Raw genomic sequence first — 20009 nt, 5'->3', positions numbered from 1 at the left:
TTATAATTAATACTGTAGGCCTAATAACTAAATGGATTTAAAGTGTTATGATGAAGTTTCTGGATTTCAAGTAAGTTGCATTTCAATACATTTCCCCAGAAAAGGCAACAGCATCACCCAACAGATCTGTTCATATAAGCTACTTGTAGTTCCATTATTAAATATTACCTTCAAAAAAATAGTGCACAGAATTTGGAAAAAAAGGGAAATGGCTGAAGGATAAAGGGAAAAAAAGTTGCATCAACATCCATCTGAAATATCCCTTCCCACCAACCTCTTCAAAAACACCACAGCCAATAAGTATGAATATTAATATAGAGCCCATCTACCAAAAGATTATAAAAATCCTAAATTAAATTAAATTTAGGAGCCTTCACCAAACTTGCTGCAAGTTTGGGGACATAAATATCCAACAGCCATAAAGCTGTGAAAGCCCCCAGAATGAATAAAATAAATCCCACTTGCCTCAGACTGAACAGGGCAACACTGAGACTCTGCCTCAGCCTGTCCTATGGCAGGGCTATAGGAAGAAGAAAAATTTAAATTTTAGAAAAACATAACCCAATTAAGTGAAAGACATGCATTCAAAATTAACAAAATTCCAGTGATCAAGCAAACAAAAGAAGCTACTGCCTTAGCATTTGTTAATTCCAAACTAAACCTTTTATATTTTATGACTATTTTTGAGTTGTATGAAGTTCTGATGTTAGATTACTTCATTTGTAGCTTGATGACTGGAATACAATTCTGTTGTCTATGGGTATTTTTCCCATAACTGATGGCATTTACTGTACTAGTTCACAAAAAGTAATGTTAGGTGAAAATCCCATCAGCCACTGAAAAGTTTACCCTCACCTTAGTGTCTTCTGTAGTAGCTAGACCAGTACAATTATTAAGATATTTAGTACCAGACAAAAAATTTTTTTTAATCATTTTAGAAATTGCAACACCAGCTGATAGGCAAGTTTGTTAGTTTCGACTTCTAATTACAGAAGTCATTATATTGCCCTTCCCACTGTGTAAACTAAAGTCTTGCTTTTTTTCATTTTGTCTTGTGTTCAGAATTCTTTGGTTCCTGCAAAATAATTTCAGATTATATGCTGTACTTTCTCCATTAGTTCACAGAAAAAATTAATTACCATTGACTTGAGTGCGATACACAGGTAATTTGCTCTGCAGCTCCATACACTCGAAATGAGTGCATGCACCATGCAAACCACAGAAGCAGTTGAATACTTTCTAGAAGCTTGTGTCCTCCTGTGCATGCACAGAGCAAGGGTTAATTATTCATTTTAATTATCAGATATGCATTCCATCCTCAAACTTATTACCAGTATTTTGAATCTATGATCTGAAATAGAGGAGCAATAATTTGCAAAAAGAGTAAAAGCTAGTCATCCGGAAAGTCTTACTAAATCATTCACCAAAGGGAAGAGTTAGTTGACTCACAAATTAGAGACCATGGAAACTAGTTAACTTTGTAAAATCAAATTTAAAAGGTAACCTCTGTGCTTAAGGGTGGTTTAGCAACTCAAGCAAGAGATGTCAAGACTCCTGGTTTATAATTCTGGCTCTTTCAATGATTTGCTGTATGATCTATGGCAAATCACTTATTTTGTGTCTCTAAAATGGATAGAATGTGTCTACCTCACAGGAGTACCATAAGGCTATTTTTAAAATGATTTAGATCCTCTAATGAAAAATGCTTAATCTTTTATACAGGCATTGACTTTCCTCTTCTGTTTCCAAACATTTGCCTGAAAATTATTCACTAAGATGTCTTTAGTGCCTACATCAACATTTGGTTATATAGTTTGCAAGTCAGTCAACCAAACTTATTTAATCATAAATTCTCATTTTCACTATGAGATATGGCATGCTAATCTTAAGGGAGGGGGTTTAAATGGTTAATCCATATAAAGATTACTTTATCTGAAAGCAGCTTGTCTCCTCAGGAAATGCTACTGCAAGTCCAACTCTCCGGACATAAATGAAACGGGGGGCCAGTAAGAGACAGCAAATTCTGTAAAAACATTCCCACTGAAATAGAGGTGACAGCAACTCAAGGTAGCTGCATTACAGTCTCCTAGCAGAGGAAACAAGACAGGGAGTGTCTACCTGAGAAATACCAAGAGCGCATAACTAAACTTTGCCAAGTATATTTGTAAGAGATTTCATCAATATTAATTCAGGTCCTGTTAGAAACAAAATAAAGAGATCTAAATGTTTTCAACCTCTAGCCAAAATAATATTTGTGAGCTATAAAATGATGCTATCACCTAACCAGTCAAACAGTCACTATTTAAGAAATGGGAATTATTTTGGACTAAAAGACAAATAACGACAGTTTGTAGAGCATGATCAAGTGAGCAGTGCATGCACTAAGGTTCTAGGGGTTGTTGTTTTTCTGACTACTCATCCTTGAAAAGGGGGGTGGGTGGTGCAGACCAGAAAATAAGTTTTAAAAAAATGGATTATAGAACTACAGGAGGTAAGAAAATGGGATTTGTTTTGGGGGGAATGAGAAGAGATCTCCTTAGAACATCATAAGAGCTTGAGAAAAAGCTGGAAGTTCCAGTTTTTAAAGGAAGAATACAAAATCAATCAACATCAATGTTTTTATAAAAAAAGTCAAATGTGTTATGATAGCTTTAATGTTTATTTTTTGAATTATCCTTGGGATCAGAAGAAAGAAATACAGAAGACAACCAGCTTCCATCTGGAGTACAAGAATGGACATATTAAATTATGACTGCAGAGAAATGGAAAAGGGCGAAGGACTTGGGGGGGGAGGGAGAGGGGGAGAGAACCTGAAAACTCAAGGCCCGTTCATAATGCATTTCCAAGCAAATTACTGAATGAGTCTGCTTATTTATTCTACATGTTAGCTGACAGATGGCCAGCAGGTAAATGGTATCGAGTGCCTAGAAAAATGCTTCTTTATGACATCCGGAGAGCTATGGATCTTGCTTAAGATTAATACAAGTTTCTGGAGATTTGCCAGATAAATTTCTAAGTTGTTAAACCAAGGCCATATAATTAGAAATTAAGATGCCAAAGAACCTGAGACACTATATAATGAGTTCCATGGGGCCACATACTCTACTGGAAGACAGCATAATGTTCTGAATATCTTTAATTTAAAGATTTGCAGACTGAAAAGATGGAGCATGAAAGTAAGGCAATGTCAAGTTCCTGGTACAAACCATAGCTGTAAAAAAACAAAGATCTCTCTTCCAAACTAAGCCACAATGCTTAGTTCCAGAAAAAAAAAAAAAAAACAGGAAAACCTACTACACTGATGACCAAACTAGTGGTAAAGCTTGTCAGCCTCTGCGATGGAAAAACAAGGGAAAAGAGTATCACCACAACACAAGTGGCACAGATAAAATATAATTTGTGGCTGGACCTTGTATTTAAAGTTGATCTGCAAAGGAAAGCAACATTTGCCATTTTCTGCTTCTTGATGTTTAAAACACCTGGAAGCCCTCCCATCACAAAAAGTGTTCTCCCCATGTTTGTATTTTTCCATTAGAAACTTAGCTCCCCAACACTGGAAGACTAGTCAACTAAAGCAAAAAGATATAGGTCATAACAAGGAAATTAATCTGAGTAAGAGGGTAAGAGACTAATTCAGATTCAAAATTCTGATTTGTTAACTAAGTAATTAAGACACTTGGGAGAAGAGTCTCAGAGGTTCAACACCCCAGGCACTTAAAGGGCTGAGAAAATTCTCAATCCACGAATCATCTTGTGTCCAACCACCAGCACCACCCAGAGACAATCAGATTTGAAATTCCTGATATTTATGGTAAAAGCAAAAAACAAAATCTCATACTTGTGAGCCGCCTGTGCACATCATAGAGGCAAAATAAGGGCAACGGCCTATTTTTCCTTTTTGCAGGTCACTTTCAATACAGCAGCAAGAAAGTCACTCACTGTGTGTCATGCACCTAAGCTTCTAGAAGTTTCCTCCTGAATGGCTCCTGAGGTTCATGCATTGATGCAGTCACACATCCAAGAAAGTTATCTGAAGAAAGAACTAACAGGATGCATCTGGCACTCTGATTTACATCAGCCAGGGGTCACAATTACATCTTGCTAACATGTGAAAGTGCCAATGTTACAAGTCATCTAAGATTTATTGCGGACAAGAGGAAAGGCCTATTAAAGAAACCTGCACCATTTTAAACAAATTATAAACGATAGGTGAGATGTAACCCGTAATCTCATTCCTATTAATCATTTTTTTTTAAGTTAGTTAATAAGTGTACAGGTCTATGTCTACTTGCTTAGGAGACTACAACATGCAGCTAAGTGACAAAGTTCAAACAAGAATTAGAGTATATCAAAACAGCAGCAGTAAATATGCGTTTATTACACCAATAACTACTGTGGCATGCATCTGTACAAACCTTGCAGGCAGTTGTCCACAGCTGGTCATGAATAAAAAGGCATATAAATTTTTGTCTTGTTTTATTACAATGAAGTTTATAACAGTACAGAAAAGTCACACGACCTTATTGGGTCAGTTTACTTAAACCCTGCAACAGGAGGAACGCTAAATACATTAAATATTGTTACATGTTCAGACTTTTAAATGTACAGGTAGTTGGGAATAGTTACAGCCCTCACCAAGCTAAGTTGGGGACATGAAGTCCAACAGCACCTGAAGTGCTGTGAAGGCATCACTTTACAAATAGCAACATAATGTTACAGAACTTGCCTTTAAGATGGTATGTTCATGTAATTCCAGCGCCTTCACAATTTAACGAACCATATTTACTATACTTCACTTCTAAAAACCTAGATGAAACATGAAAAAGAAGCCATACAGTATAAATTGCAACATCAGGAAAAGTTCCTGTTTTATTATTCCAAATAAATTTTTCCCATGTAAAATAAGAATGTCCAATAGTTCCTTGCATGTGGGAAGATACTTTTTTTTTTAAAGTCACAATGAAGCCTTAACTGACGGAAGCTTGGCTATATTAACAGCACAAGATGAGAAAAGGTTTAATCTCCAAACCTATTAGACTGTGTGTAGTAGCATCAGTAGCGGCCACCTTGCGACATTACAGGAGGTCTCATTCCCATTGGAGGTCGAGGAGGTCCACCTTGGTAAGGGGGCACCATTGGAGGTCCCTGACCATATGGAGGCATCCCTCCAGGAAGGTATCCTGGCATGCCTTGGTGATGAGCACCATACTGACCTATGAACAAAACATTTTTAAGATGAAAGTAAACATATCTACTAGTTTTCTTTTTAAAAAATGTTATTTTAAAATAAAGCTATTTTAGAAGATTTAAAAGGTTGGAGACACAAAGTTAAACATTAAAAAGACTGAAGTTATATTTTTGTAAAAACCTGTCCATTTCAAATTAACTGCTGCTTCTAGATTTAAAAAGTTTTCAGTGAACTTAAATGTATTAGGAAAAAGTGTGATTACCATGAGGAGGCATAGGAGGTCTCATTCCCTGCTGCTGAGGAGGAATTCCAGGTTGTGGTGGCATCATACCTCCAAGTGATCCAACTGATGGATTGCCCATTGATACCTGTCCTTGTCGAGGAAGATTACGTTGATATTTGGGCAACTGTGCCCTTCTCTCTTCCTAAAAATAACAGCATACATAGATGTTTTAATACACCAGAGGAAGAGCAAGGGAGCTGAAATATTAATTTAAATATTGGTGCAGAATGTCTAGGTACATAAGCTAGAATTTATAAAACTGAAATTGTTACTAAAGGTAGCTTCAATAATAGAACTAAATTTGCTATTATAAAATTCTCAAGTATATTACCAACAGTATCTCTCTTTCCCAGGAAAGCTACCACATAATGCAAGTTCAACTATTTGAAATTGCTACACTAATACTGTCAATTCTAATACTTTGCACATAAGGAGCTAATCTCCTCTTAATACTAAAATTATATGTAAAAAAAAATCTGAAATGAACTGGGAATCTAAAGGACAAAACTAAGTGTAACCTGAATTTTAACCTTGCTTAGGAAAGCAGGATGCACTTTGTCTTGAGATTTTTCAGTTCTGAACTTGGAGAACAGCATCCGTATAATTGTTTTTCATATTTGTCAGGAGCACTTCACAATTGCTCAGTCTCACTTGTGCCAGGCTGGCTAGCTATGTGTTTGTATCTGGCACAGTTCTAACAGTTACACATCAGCCTGGAGAAGTGAGAGCCAATTAAGGCAGAGCCACACTCAGGAGGGGTGATTCTTAGAGTCAACGCAACAGTTTCACCATTTATACAGTTATGGTTATGCAGTGTTAACTCTATATTACACTATTCACCGCCTTGAAACTGAAGATATATCCCTTCACATGAATTTCTGATAAATTAAACAAACATTTTATTCTCCTGCCATTAAAGTCATCCTGGGATAGAGAAAAATATCCTGTTAGCCACATGACAATTGCAATGGAAATGTGAGTTGCATTTATCAACTTAAGAAAAACTGTTTTAACTTACCAGTGATATATCCTCATCTGGATGGATCAACTTACTGGTTGCACTGGTTGTTGTAAGGGTAGCAGGCTTACTTGTTATAGACGTAGCTGGTTTAGCTGCAGTACTGTTTGTTGTGCTAGTGGTTGAAGCTGTAGACTGTGTATAAGCAGGGAATGTAGGTTTGGGGGGCTCTGTGGTTGTTGCAGGTGTATTATTCAAAGGTTTGAAATCAGTACCCACTGGTCCTGGAACAGCTGCCTGAGCCTGTGAAATAAAAATTTATCAGTAGAAATACTTACTTTTTAAAATAAAAGAGTCATTTACCTGTTTGACATCTGAAACTTTCCAGTAAGATACACAATTAAAATAAGCTAGTCCAAAGTAACTTTCAGCCTCATCACATAATACTAAAGCAACTGAAAACAAAGACAAAATAAAACCTAGTGCACGTACTGTAAGAATCTAGATGTTGCAGGTCAAAAGCAATAGCTAAAACAAAAGGTATAAAATAAAAATTGCATATATATTCTGCTGACTTTCTTGCATAATTTCACCCAAAATATTCAATTTAATATATAAATCCTTCATAGACCACTCTGCTTTAGTAAAGACAAGCTACACTGAAGTGAATTTCTATTTCTGTTATTACAATTAGTGTATTTTAGCAATCATTAGTGAATACAACTTCAAGTGTTAGCATTCATTAATGAAATTAGATGTTTTGAAAATCTTGGCTTTAACTAAACCTTTCGGTATAAGAAGTCTAACATGTCAGACTTTAAAAATTAAAATTAATTTTGAAGCAGTCTCTCCATAGCAAAAACACTGCAATAGCCTTGCAAAGTTCTCTTAAATATCTGTCTACAGCTCTTCCAGAAATTTTAGTCTCATTAATGATTGAAGAACTAAGTGAAAACAAATTTGAGGTCCACTGTGAAACACAAGAGGCTGGAGTCAATACTGTCTGTGCTTAAATTAAATTAGAGACAAGACAACTTTGCTTTAAAAGTAAAATACTACAAAAATGAGTTTCACTTGAGAGAATGTTTTGGCGGTAGCCAGCATACATTTTCAATTCTCCATGCCACCTTCTAACCAAAGCCAAATGTTTCAATTTTAGAACATAATGCAAATTAGAGTTTCCCCATATTAAGATTAAACAGCACGAACTAAAAAGGTTTCACCATGCATCAAGCTAACCACTGCCCACTAAAATGCATTTAGCTGCTTACATGCTTTTTTAACCCTTCAGAACCAGGATGTAGTATTTCTCATTTCTTCCCATTATCCAAGAGAAATTGAATACTTCGAAATGTGTATTCCTACAAGATGTAGTATACAATTAAGGATTTTGTAGTTTTACCAGCTAAACATAATCAGGAATATAATAGCAATTATCTGAAGATGTTTAGGCAGTCCATTTCAGATTTACATAACGGTCCAAAGGGTTAAGTTGCAAAGCAATTTTTTTTTTTTAAACTGCAACTTCCTGCGTACTTGTGCTGTGCTAGGAAACAGAGCTTTAGAAGATGCTGACAGATTTTCTGAATTGGATGAAGCTGTACTTGAACTTGTGACAGGTGTCCCCATCTGTAGCATAAAAGAAAGGAAACAGTGAACAGTCTCCAAACAAATGGGTGGAAAATATCCCTATGGAAGGATCTCTTATCCAAGGGACTGAATTTTTGTAAATGATTATCTTCCATGCAGAAGTCCAAAACGCAAAAAGGAAATTATGAAAGTTTCTGCAACATACTTGAAAGCAAGTAAAGAATTAAGGATGTATGCATTTACAACAAATGGTAATGGTCACAAGCCTCAAAAAAAATACTATCAAGAGACCACAAGTCGAAATCCTGCTTAAAACAAACCATGGCAAGACTTGTGCATTGTGAACTTTAGTGAAAGTTTTGAGAAGTCAAATCTCTATCTGCTGACAGACAAAAAAGTTCAGCCAACCACTCCCCTCCATAAGGGAAGTAATGTCAGAGTGCTTTGTCCATCCCCCACCGCCCCACATCTGCTGACAGAAGTTATACCTAGTTCCTGGGCTGCTACAAGACACTGAAGACAAGGGAAATAAAAAGCGAATAAAAATCCTTTTAAAAATCAGCAGCCTAGTGTTAAACTGCATTACAATAAAGAGTCAAAACAGGTGAGAAGTTTTACCAATTATTTTTGTAGTATCTTCAATGAAAAGTACTACTAGTCACAATGATTTAATTTTATAGTCCATTGTAAGGGACTAGACTAGATAGTTAAGATTCCAGAGTCTCTGAAAGTCACCTTACCTGTCCTGCACTGGGGAAAAGTGGTTTCGTAACTGGAGGCTGTGGGGAGGGTGCTGCTACAGCAGGAGCTGGAGGTCTATTAAGAATGCCTGGTGCTGTCACAGGCTGTGCTTGTGTCATGGGAGGCATACCAGGGCGAGGACCAACAGGTGGTGGCATACCTATGAAAATAGAAAAGAATCTGTAATAAAAACCTCAAGCACAGGTGAATAGAAATATTCCTTTTGAGTACACTATTCCAGAATGTTTTAAAAACAATATGTATAGTCTTGACATAGATAAGCCTGTAACGTCAATGTACATTTAATCAGCTTGTAGACAGAGCTGTTTTAGATAGTCATGAATTAAACATATATACATGTATAGTAAAAATTACCACACTTACCTATAAGAAAGACTGAAGTTTTGTCACCTCCACCTTACAATTACAGATTCAATTTTGAGAGACAGGGGAAGGACAGACAGGAGCTTAGCTACCCCCCACCCCCACAACACAGTTGTACAAGTTCTTTCCACTTAACTCCACATGCAACTCAGAGAATTTGTGTAAGATATACTAACTAAACCTAAGTTGCCAACTGAGTGATAAGGCTGCTAGGAAGCCTGGACAAACTGTCTGTCATTAGTGGAGACTGAACTTATGGGGCTGGTAGCGAAGTGTAAACTCAGATCAGGTTATGACTGACTGCTCTACAGAGGACTTGGAAATAACTCCCTCGGACAGCCAATATTGCAACTATTAAAAGACCAAGGAAGGCAACCAGAAACGCAATTCTGATAGACATATTATACCTTTAAATTAAGCAACTTAACTGACTTACAATACTTAGTAGTAAAAAAAAAAAAAAAAAAAGAATCAGCCAAACTACTTTTGGACATGTGATTGCCATGGAAGGTTCTCCCAAAATGTTTAATACAGTTAACAGAGGCCCACAATATTGGTTACAAGCAAAACAAGAGAAAGGCTATGCAGCAGTTTTTATAATCTTATAGTTATGATTTAAAGCAAAGCAACACTTCAACACAAAGTAACACATTAAAATACTCAATCACCTAAACAAAAAGTCTGGAGAAAAATTGTTGTGTAAAATAAAAGCTTCCTGAATAAGACAAAAGGGTTCCCCCAAGCTTAGTGTAATACAGTTAATTCTGGACAGGAATAAACTCATTTTGTACAATCTACCTAATGGGTGTGAATCTTCCAGCCTACTCACTCAGTTTAAGACTGCAGGTGAGTTTAAGACTGCACCAATTTCAGCCAGCTGTCAGGAACAGCAGTCAAAACAGTGATGCAGGAATTTCTTTTTCTAGGATCCTGCAGTCCCAGTCAGCAGCTTTTCACAGCTGTCTCAGTGTTTAAAAGCTTGATCCAGAAAACTTCCTTATGAAGTGCTTTGCACATAGCTAGGCTAGAGAGGGAAGACTAAAATGCTAATTAGTAACTGTCTACAATTTTTCGACAGCTGCCACAGAGACCCCCCCCACCCAAAAAAAAAAGGAAGTGGGAAGAGATGTGACTAGAAGAGAGAAAAAATGCAGAGAGAAGGAAAAGCCAAAAAAAGGATATTGTAGGGGGAGAGAATGGATAATGAAAGAGGAAAAACTCTCCACATTTTCCCTTTCCAATAAATAAAAGTGTATTACTTAAAAATGTTAGTTTGCCACCAAATTCTACCCTTTATCTTTGTGGAAAGCCACCACTGAATTCTACAGAGATCTAGTATGAAGTATGGGTAGTATACAGCCCGATTTTAATCATATGAACCCAAGAACCCCAAGTTAAATAAAAGATATAATTTAGCTCACCACAGTACGAGTTCGACATCACTGACCTACCTGGTGGCATACCAGGCATAAGAGGTGGTATTCCTGGCCCAGGAGGCATCATCCCACCCATTGGCATCATCCTATTAAAATATAAAATAGAGACTAATATGAACACTAATGATCTCCTATTGAGACCATTGGCATACACTAATATTAAGCTAAAGGTGTTGCAAGTAACCTAGTTATTTCCACCGATAGAGGAATTCAAGTCATCTTGACTCTCAGTAGACAAACCAGTCCCACTGTCAACGGGAAGAGAAACAGTTTTCATGTGGGACTCAATTCCTTAAGGTGACATCAATCCGATTTAATATCAGACTGCCAGGCTTAGTCTCTCCATTAAAAAGGTACTCCAGCATGTCCTTTTCAATTAATTGGCTGAGTGCCAGTGTAAGTGGCCTACTAATAAATTGTATACCGAGTGTATTGCTAAGCTAATTAGTACCCCACTAACAAAATAGCCACGAAAATTTGTTTAAATCATGCTGTTACACTACCCCTCATTTTTTTAAAGACTCCAGGATAACATAAATGAGAGTCTAACCTTGAACAATGTGTAACGAGACAGAGTCAACTTGAAATCAAGTTAGTTATATAAAACATTAGTCAGAAGTTTCAGGTAGTACATATGTCTGAGGTCTCAGGCCAATTTTTGTGAATATACAGCCACATGTTCCTATTTTAAAAAAATGTTTCCGCTTCCAATGTTGTCTGACAGACAACCAAACAGGTAAAGATGACCACAAAGTTCCGTCAAATGCACTGAAGAGGAAACATCAGAAAATCTATTTCCAGTAACTTTGTCTATGCTTTGAACAGCAGAATTCGATTGTTCAAGTTGATTGCGCTCATGTAAGGTTATGGCTTTTTCTCTGTTCTAAGAATACACCTCTACCTCGATATAACGCTGTCCTCGGGATCCAAAATATCTTACCGTGTTATAGGTGAACGGTGTTATATCGAATTTACTTTGATCCACCGGAGTGCGCAGCCCGGCGGAGCACCGCTTTACCATGTTATATCGGGTGACGTTATATCGGGGAGAGGTGCAAATTCCTCTCATCTACTGGTGACATCTTAAGAGGATATGGCTGAAGTTTCCCCTAAGATTGAACACTGGTGTCCAATTGGCCCCTCCTACCATCTGTAACTGCTAAACTCCATTAAAATAAGCTAAAAAGACATTAAATACTGTCCTAATATTACTTTTCAAGGTAAGCAATTTAGTTACCACAGGAATTTTATTAAATGGGAGGTAAGGTGTCCACAAGATACCATATGAAGAATGAGGATTCTTACGCTAAAAACACCTGCAACCAAGCTAGGGAAAGTAGTGAAGGCGCCCCAGCTCATCAAGAGATTCTCTCAGCAACTCTTGGATGAGGGAAGCCCTCCCATTGTCACCATGAAGATGCACTTACAAGATACAACAGGGGTATTATGTTATGAAACGGACCTTTGTTTCTTAGAATCTGAAAAGAACAGGGCTAAAGTACAGTAAGTCAGAACATATTATTTCACAGGCCAAGGCTAGTCTTACTTATCCTGATGGTCCCTTATTTAAAAAAAAAAAAAAAAAAGAACGAGTGGAAATCTGCTTTAGGTTAACTTAGGCTTTAAACTGGTAACAATGTGAAGTCATAACTACAATCTATAAGATTGTAATTGGTTTGATAGACTAGTGCAGTTTTTTGGCAAATTATGTTCCTTACTATATGGCATAGCATCCATCCAGATTAAAGTTTGACAAAGAGCTTTAAGTGCCACTCAGACTAAAAACCAGCAAAAATTGGCAGTCCTGATTGCAGAATGAAATCCTTCAAGCTATATGTTTCAAAGCCAAACAGAAAAACATTCACGGAGAATGTAACTGCAATAATCAGATTTATCACCAGTTTTTTTGGAATTAAAAAACTGTATATTACATTAAGCAGGTCGCTTAAGCTATATATCAATGAATCCTCACCAAAATAATTTCATTTAAAAAACAAACAAACCTCCCACTACTCACAGGGAGTGACCAAATGAAGCTGCAGACTGCTGCAAAATGAAAGGTGAAGTAGGACACAAGACAGCTATTGCAATGTTATCTCCCTTTGTTTTGTCTTATGGATCTAGATAGAGATTCCTTATTATTCTTAACAATGAAAATCTCAAACTGTGCACTATACAAAACCTAAAGTTACATAACACAAATATTGAATGAGGGGCTCAATATGACAGGTTTCATTTGACATAAAATGGCATAATGAATGTACCTAAATTACATTATTAATTAGATGCTTACATGTTTTCACCGCAAAATGACTGCATGTACTTTCTCTGTTGATGTAATCTGTGAAAATGTATGACAAAAATCAAAAAATCTACCTGTGATTTTCCAAACACATTGTGATAGGGTGTTATGTGTTAACCCCATTAACAATTTAAAAACTCATCTGTATACTCTAGAACCAATCTGTGTAAATCTCATTTAACAAAATCTTAAACTGACTAACAAGCTTGTTCCTGGTTGGATCCACAACTGATGAGAACAAGAGATAAACTCTGATGCAATGTATATACACAGCACACAAACTTTGACAATGGGTTCATGGAAGGGTTTAAACCAGCAAGTCAAGATTTTACATCCAATTGTATTAATTGGGGGGTGGGAGGAAGAGCAACACCATCATCACATTTGCGTATGACCTGCTAAATTTTAGTGACATTTTGCTGTTGTGGTATAGCCTTCCAGGCCCTATGTTAACTTTAAAATTAACACAAGTTTGTAAACCCCCCAAAGTTCTACAGAGGTTTTGATTTTTTCTACAACAGTTCAAAGCCGCTAATGACAGATTTAGATAGCAAATTGCTAGTGTGCAAAAACCACTGCATGAACACAGGCCAACTGATTAAGCCTATGTTTTTACTCACCCAGGTGGCATTCCTGGCATAACTGGAGGCATTCCTGGCATCATTGGTGGAACACCTGCCATCAAGGGTGGTATACCTTTAAATTGAAAATAATTTTTAGATGAGTAATAGATTTATCAGTGTGAGACTTCAGACACAAACAAGACTGGATCAACTATCTGCATAAAAGCTTTAGAGAAAAATCCTTTTTAACACTGCTTGAAGATATATTTTGCATGAGTTTTCAAGGATGAGGACAGGTGGTATCACTACATTTGGACAAGTGATCAGAAAACCGATCTTCTATCACTAAGGGATAGAGACTCTCTTCCCCTTGATGAGTGTACACATAATCTAGCATTTTGTCAGAAATTTAGCCAGCCTAGAGATAGTAGTACCTTACTCTTATATAGCCATTTTTATCAGTAGATCCCAAAGCAGTCAATAGTCTTAAGTGTAATTCTCCTCACAACACATCTGTGAAGTAGGGAAGTATTAGTTTCCCATCTGTAGGGCACAGCAAGGCTAAAGGATTTCCCCCTAGGTGACTCAAAGTCTGTTGCAGAGCAGGGAATTGAACTCAGGTTTCCCAAGTCTTAGGCTAGTGGTCTAACCACTTACATACTAGGCTCCCTCACTAGGGCATTTTCTCTCCTTGGCAGAGCAACTCCTTCCTTAAAAGGCAGTTTCCAACCACAGTGAAATTCTTAAATGGCATCAGGACACAGGTAAATGAAAGCTTCTCTGATATAGCAGATGTAGGCATGTTCATCACTTTTAGTGTCAAAATAAAGTCAATTTATATAGTATATAAAAGCAGAAAAATATCAAGGGTAACATGGATAGGAAATGTGGACAAGAAAGCCCCGTCTAAGGAATGGAAGTGCAAAAGAATGAACGAATTATAGACTCATTAAAAAACTGGAATAGGAATATGTTTAAATACGAAGATTACATCTAGTCATGTAGAATTGAACCTCAATTAGGCTTTTATGTGAATAGAGACAACATTAATCCCTTTATTGCTACTATTTGGAGGGATTTTTTTTGAATAAGTTATTCACAACAGAAAGACTCCCCTGTCATTAAATAAAAAGAACCTATCAGTGGCATTTAGCTTTTCATGTTTATGGACTGTAACGGGTCAGGAGCCAGCCAATCCTGTTCAATTTATAAGACCCACCTGAGAAGGGGATAGGTATTTTCTACAAAGGGCTGAGAGGGTTCAGTGGAAGGGGAACTACAGAAAGAAGTCTGGCTCCTGTGACTCCTCTGGAGAGAGGGGAGCAGAATGAAAGGCTTCTGGGTCCCAGCAGCTTGCACTGATTGTGAGTGTGTTACTTTGTGAGTTGTGTTTGCACTAATGAAACAGTGCCCTGGAAGAAGGGCCTGAAGGACTCTGGGAGTGGGCAACGAGCCCCTCCTGGGAAGTCTGGGAGAACCACAGGCAGGTAATTGGCCCAGGAACCGAAGGGAAACTGAGGCAGCAGCCAGCCTGAAGCTAGACCAGAAAGGCGGCACTATGACAATTTGGTACCTCACTTCAGCAATCCTATCACTATTGTGACATTTCTTAATGTTATATTTTCTTCAAAAAAGAGGATATCAAGACAGCTATTCTTAAGTATCAGTCATAAGTTATACTGTCATATCTAACAGCGTTGCGAAGGTGTCAGACCATCATCCTAGAGTTAAAGTAGCATCTCAATAAAAGTATTTGGTTTTTCCATGTCTAGCTTTAAAAGTCTATGTTACCTGGGGGTATTCCTGGTGCACCTGGCACAGGAGGCAATCCTGGTTGTGCCATTGGGGGCATGTATCCCTGTTGTGGTTGTACTGGCTGTGGCTGAAATGAGGTTGAAGCTGTAGATTCATCATCATCATACTCATCAGAATCATCTTGTTGTTTCTTCTTCTGGCTCTCTGCTAAATAAATGTAATTAACACTGTCAGATTAAGAATAACACAAATCTACAGAGTTTAAGAGCATAGGATTTCATCTACTACCTAGGTGTTCCAATTCGAAACTAACTTTTAAACCACCTTGCTAGTAATTTGCAACTATGTATTTTAGGAAGAAGGAAACATTTTACATAACCCTTCCACCCTTGTGTTATTTGTGTGTATGAGTTGGTAAAGTGGGGCAAGAAACCCTACCAGGATCATTCTTAAGAACTGCCATCTAGGTCTGCATGCCACAGGTTAATCTACACAGTAGGACTCCAGGAGTAGGATAAAATGCCAGGGAAATTCACAAAGGCATTCTTAGCATCAAAGAAGTCTGAACCTCTATACTATTTATGCTGTTTTTCTTCTATCCACCCACAAGTCACAGTTCCTGCTATGTAACAGGATAATCCTTTTCTAGAAAGGTACTTGCCAAAGCAGTTACCTTTGGCTAGGAGAAAATATCACTAGTCACTTAAGTGGCCAGCAAAGCCTATCAAAGTAGTTACAGAATGTACCAACTGCTCTATCTGAACCAAAATCACTGATGATATTCCTTACTTCCATTACCTGAAGAGCAAGGCAGCCACACTAATCAAATCTGAATGACAGTGTAAAACCCAGGCCACTGAGGATTTGCCTTCAAACAAATCCTGTTGCTAAACTATTTCCTCAGTACCAGCTTTAATTCTGTATTTAAAGTAGCTACTTTCACAGAGCACAAATCCCAACTATTATAGTTTAATGGTTTAAATAGACCTCTGTAAGACACTATTTCTGGATCAAAACTGTAACATTTTACTTTCACCACTACAGAAATGCAATTTATACATTCATAGCAAATAGGGATAAAGCTATGCTGCCCTTTATATGCTCTAATCTAGTTAACATGTGATGAAGATAATACAATATAAGTAACTAAACATTCAAGTTTACCCTGAGTTTTTTGTTCAAGTAATCTTCTCCTTTCATCCATGTCTTTTTCTGGAATGCCCTCCATACCATAGATTTCCAGTTCAATATCTGTTCTTCCAGGAATAGCATTTGGAACAGCATCTATTGTTTCTTTATGCACCTAAACCAAAAAAGTTAGATTCCTTTACTGCAATCAGCTAAGATTTTTGTGACTGATAACACTGCTTCTACAGGCAGCGTCAAATCTTACAGATTATTCTGTTAAAGCTTTCCACTTTGCCACCTCGACTCAAACCCATAACAAATGCACATGTTTAGTTCAATAATTATTTTCTTTTTAATACCTGTAACTAACATCTACTGGTAATGTCTGTCCCAAACTGCTGCAATTTGTGTTGGTCCCTACATGAAAGTGTTTTGAGCGATTTGTTCCATTACATTTATAATATACTGAACACTTTTTACTCTGTATCAGATTGCACAATAACCTAACTTTGGGGGGGGGCCGGGGAGGGAAGATGTGTCCGGTCATACTTTCGCAAGGAAGATAAGTGTCTGTTAACTAAGGGATGCTGCTAAAGAGGGGCAGATGCTACTGTACCTTATTCACAGTTTAGCTTAGATAAGAAAGACATGGTTTATTCCCCCCCCCCTTTTTTTTTAAACTACTCTATGTAATTACATCCTCATGAGGAAAAATTTTAGTCTTAGGCTTGGTCTACACTTAAAAGTTAGGTTGACATAGCTACATCTGTCAGGAATGTGAAAAAACACACATCCCAGACTGACAAAGTTATGTCGACTTACCCCCAGTGTAGGCGCAGCTATGTTGAGGACTACCATCATTTGGAGACTTGGTATTCCTAGACGGATGGAAAAACCTTTTAGTCAGCACAGGCTATGTCTACACTATGGAGTCATGCCAGCATTATGCAATGTAGCTATACTGGTATAGTCTCTGTAGTTTAAACATATCCAAGAATAGGTTCAGACTAAGAAGTGCATTTTCCCTTGTTGATATAAACTACATAGATGTTAAAACCATTTTAGAAACTTGTTTTCTGGAATTAAAACTAACTAATACATGCTCCCCAACGTCAAGTGTGACTGAAAGGCCAAGATGATATAGCTAACCTATATGCTACCATGTACATTTGTGACAGCATTATTAAAACCAGTGAGTTTATAAAAAGGGGTGTATGTTCTTGTATTAGAAATAGAGAAGAGAGACATCAGTGTTTCCTAAACAAGGCAACTGTAGCAAAGTTTTGAGATTCTAGCAGTAATAAACAAGTAATCTTAAAAATGTTTTTAATGCAGTATCACTCTAGGGACAAACTGAAATTGAGGCAAGTTATGCATATATTTAAAAAAAGCCTTACCTGCATACAATGTATAGCTAAACCGGGTCCTGTATACAGTTTCTTATGACATATATGGCATTTAAAGTGCTTTGCTTTTTGATGCTGTATAAGGATTTTCTCATCGTCAAAATCCCTGTTGCAATACCTATTCAAGATATTAAGGACATTCTGAAGCTTTAAGATTTTTGTATGAAGCAGCTTAAAGGAATAGCAAAGGGCACAAAACCTGGAGAGATAGATCAAGCGTAATCCAATTCTGTCAGAAGACAGATTTAAAACAGTGGCTAGGAGACAATATTTATGGCTGCAACAAATTGAACTGATCTTTAATGCTGCCTTCAGAGCAGCAGTCAAACCTTTAGGAGACTGAGGGACGCACCAAGTCTCATTAAATGCCAAGGTTTCTCTGACTGTTGTCTGAAATGTAGTTGTAGCCCTGTTGGTCCCAGGGTATTAGCCACACAAGGCGGGCGAGGAATCTCTAAAGTTTCTGAGACAGTTTTACCGCCTCTCCCGCCAGGGATGAAGATTTTTTCCCCCCCATCTCCACAAATCTACCCTGTCCCAGCTACCAGCAGTTTGCTGCTGACACTGTCACCTATTCCTGCGGAGTCTCCTCCGCTCCCCCACTACCCCGGGCTCGCTAGGAGCCGGTGGCGCTAGCGGGGAGGCAATGGAGGGAATACCAGGAAACAAGCCCCAGCCGGCCGAAATTCCAAACGAGGCGGTCGGGAGGCAGTCGGAGCAGGCCGCGTCCCGCCGGCGCGCGGAGAGGGGAGAAAGGGAGCGAAAAGCCCGAGCCCAGGCCGCCTCCTGGCGAGGGAAGGGAGGGAGAGCGCGGGGCGACTCCCGGTGAAGGAGAGGAGGAGGGGGGCGGAAGGAGAGCCCGAGTCGCGCGCGGAGGCAGTGGAAACGTGAAGGAGGGAGAAAGGGCGCGAGTCCGGCGCAGCCCGGCCAGGGGATGGGGGATGGGTGGGAGCAGAGACTAGGCCACGTTCCGGGGTAACAGAGACCAGGCCGCGCTCTCCCCTTTCCCGCCCCCCAGTCCCGGCCGGGAAGCCATCCCGTTTTGTGGCAAAGGATATCAGCACCAGGGCTTCAGCTGCTTCTTCTTCTTCCGGCCCATGGCGGTGGCGCTACCGAACTAGAGAAAGGCGAGAAGCAGGCACCAGCCGCAGGCCTTCCAGCGGCCCTCTCGGAGGAAGACAAAATGGCCGCGCCGCTCTCTCCTGCCGCCGCCTCCAAGCCCTGGGCTTCCCAGTATGCACCGCGGCAGCCGCGACGGGGCTGTCACGTGACATCCACCAGGCTCCCTCTGCCGTTGAGTCTCCTAACAGGCCCGGCGATTGCCAGCGGCAGCCATTTTGTTCCAACCTCTTTTCCAGTCCCGCCTAGGGGCGTAGAACCCTCTGTCATGACCCCCCTGGCGGCCACAGGGAGCTGATAGGGGTGAGGAGGGAAGGGATTCGGGTACCCACCAGCGAAGAGATTTAAGGTGCCCACGGGCTGGTTGGACAGGACAGACCGTGCCATTGTGATGTGGCGTCTGTGCCCCACTAGGCAACATCAGCAGGTTGCCGCCACACCCCAAGTTGCTGAGGCAGAACAGCACTCCAAAACATCACCACAGCCTCATCGCACGGCCTCACCGTGTCAGCCCGCCACAGCCAAAGCACAGTCCTGTCCCCTAAAAATCATCACAGTCCTCAGCGGTGTCCCAACCCCAACACGTCACGTCAGGCCGTTAACTAAAGGAAAACATCATCCCTTCCTCTCAAACGTCGGCACAGCATCACCACGTGGCTTCCCCAGGCCAACGCACCGTGTGGTGGCACTGAGGGAAAACGCCATTGCGTTCCCTCAAAATATCAACACCATGTAGGGTGACCAGATAGCAAATGTGAAAAATCAGGACGTGTGTGTGGGGGGGTAATAGGTGCTTATATAAGAAAAAGTCCTAAATATCAGGACTGTCCCTATAAAATCGGGACAGCTGGTCACCCTAACACCATGTCTTGTAGCATTACTGCACTGATGCACTGTGTCATGGCTCTAAGGCAAAATGGCAGGAATCTCATCCCCTCAAAACAAGGCCTAAGTGGCAAACTTGACCATTCCAGCATGGAGACCAATGAATGAACTATAGAGACTGAACCATCATAGTCACCAAAAGAGGTGATCACACCAAACTTGTCCTTGAGGCATATTGGCTGGGCAGTTAGGAGAAGCTTGCGTCACTGTTGGTCAATACCATAGTCACTCTAAGGATAAGCAGAGGATGTCATGCCTAGGGACATAAATT

At 39.2% G+C, this 20009-nt stretch overlaps 1 protein-coding gene across 12 annotated transcripts; it reads right to left on the bottom strand.

The window, feature by feature from the left end:
* Positions 1-465: 465 nt before the first annotated feature.
* On the bottom strand, positions 466-18968 carry ZNF207 (zinc finger protein 207). 12 transcript variants are annotated; one of them, XR_004648171.1, is made up of 14 exons: positions 18793-18966; positions 17726-17852; positions 16365-16503; positions 15237-15407; positions 13503-13578; positions 12874-12921; positions 10566-10666; positions 8760-8920; positions 7966-8058; positions 6490-6732; positions 5451-5613; positions 5030-5213; positions 4727-4806; positions 466-520 (listed from the first exon to the last, which is right to left on the bottom strand). XR_004648171.1 is itself a non-coding variant. In XM_034789948.1 (13 exons), the coding sequence occupies exons 1-12, from the start codon at positions 18831-18833 to the stop codon at positions 5053-5055; spliced, it is 1524 nt and encodes a 507-aa protein (XP_034645839.1). In that variant the 5' UTR covers positions 18834-18966; the 3' UTR covers positions 4460-4806; positions 5030-5052. The 12 variants fall into 12 exon arrangements, 11 of the variants coding, with proteins under 11 accessions (XP_034645839.1, XP_034645840.1, XP_034645843.1 ...); XM_034789948.1 differs by lacking the exon at positions 466-520 and having other exon boundaries at positions 4460-4806; XM_034789949.1 differs by lacking the exon at positions 466-520 and having other exon boundaries at positions 4460-5213; positions 15237-15404; positions 18793-18967.
* Positions 18969-20009: the final 1041 nt, after the last annotated feature.

This window comes from Trachemys scripta, chromosome 14 (assembly GCF_013100865.1).
Source record: "Trachemys scripta elegans isolate TJP31775 chromosome 14, CAS_Tse_1.0, whole genome shotgun sequence".
NCBI classification, from domain to species: domain Eukaryota; kingdom Metazoa; phylum Chordata; order Testudines; family Emydidae; genus Trachemys; species Trachemys scripta.
This window is presented reverse-complemented; position numbering and strand designations above follow the sequence as displayed.

What these genes read in the sequence shown, in the direction of transcription:
- ZNF207 (XM_034789947.1), bottom strand. Translation starts at nt 18,833, where the DNA reads ATGGGCCGGAAGAAGAAGAAGCAGCTGAAGCCCTGGTGCTG. An exon ending in CAGCTGAAGCCCTGGTGCTG is followed by an intron (nt 17,853 to 18,792) that starts ATATCCTTTGCC and finishes TATCTTGAATAG; the next exon opens with GTATTGCAACAGGGATTTTG. An exon ending in GATGTCGAACTCGTACTGTG is followed by an intron (nt 8,921 to 10,565) that starts GTGAGCTAAATT and finishes CTATTTTCATAG; the next exon opens with GTATGCCACCACCTGTTGGT.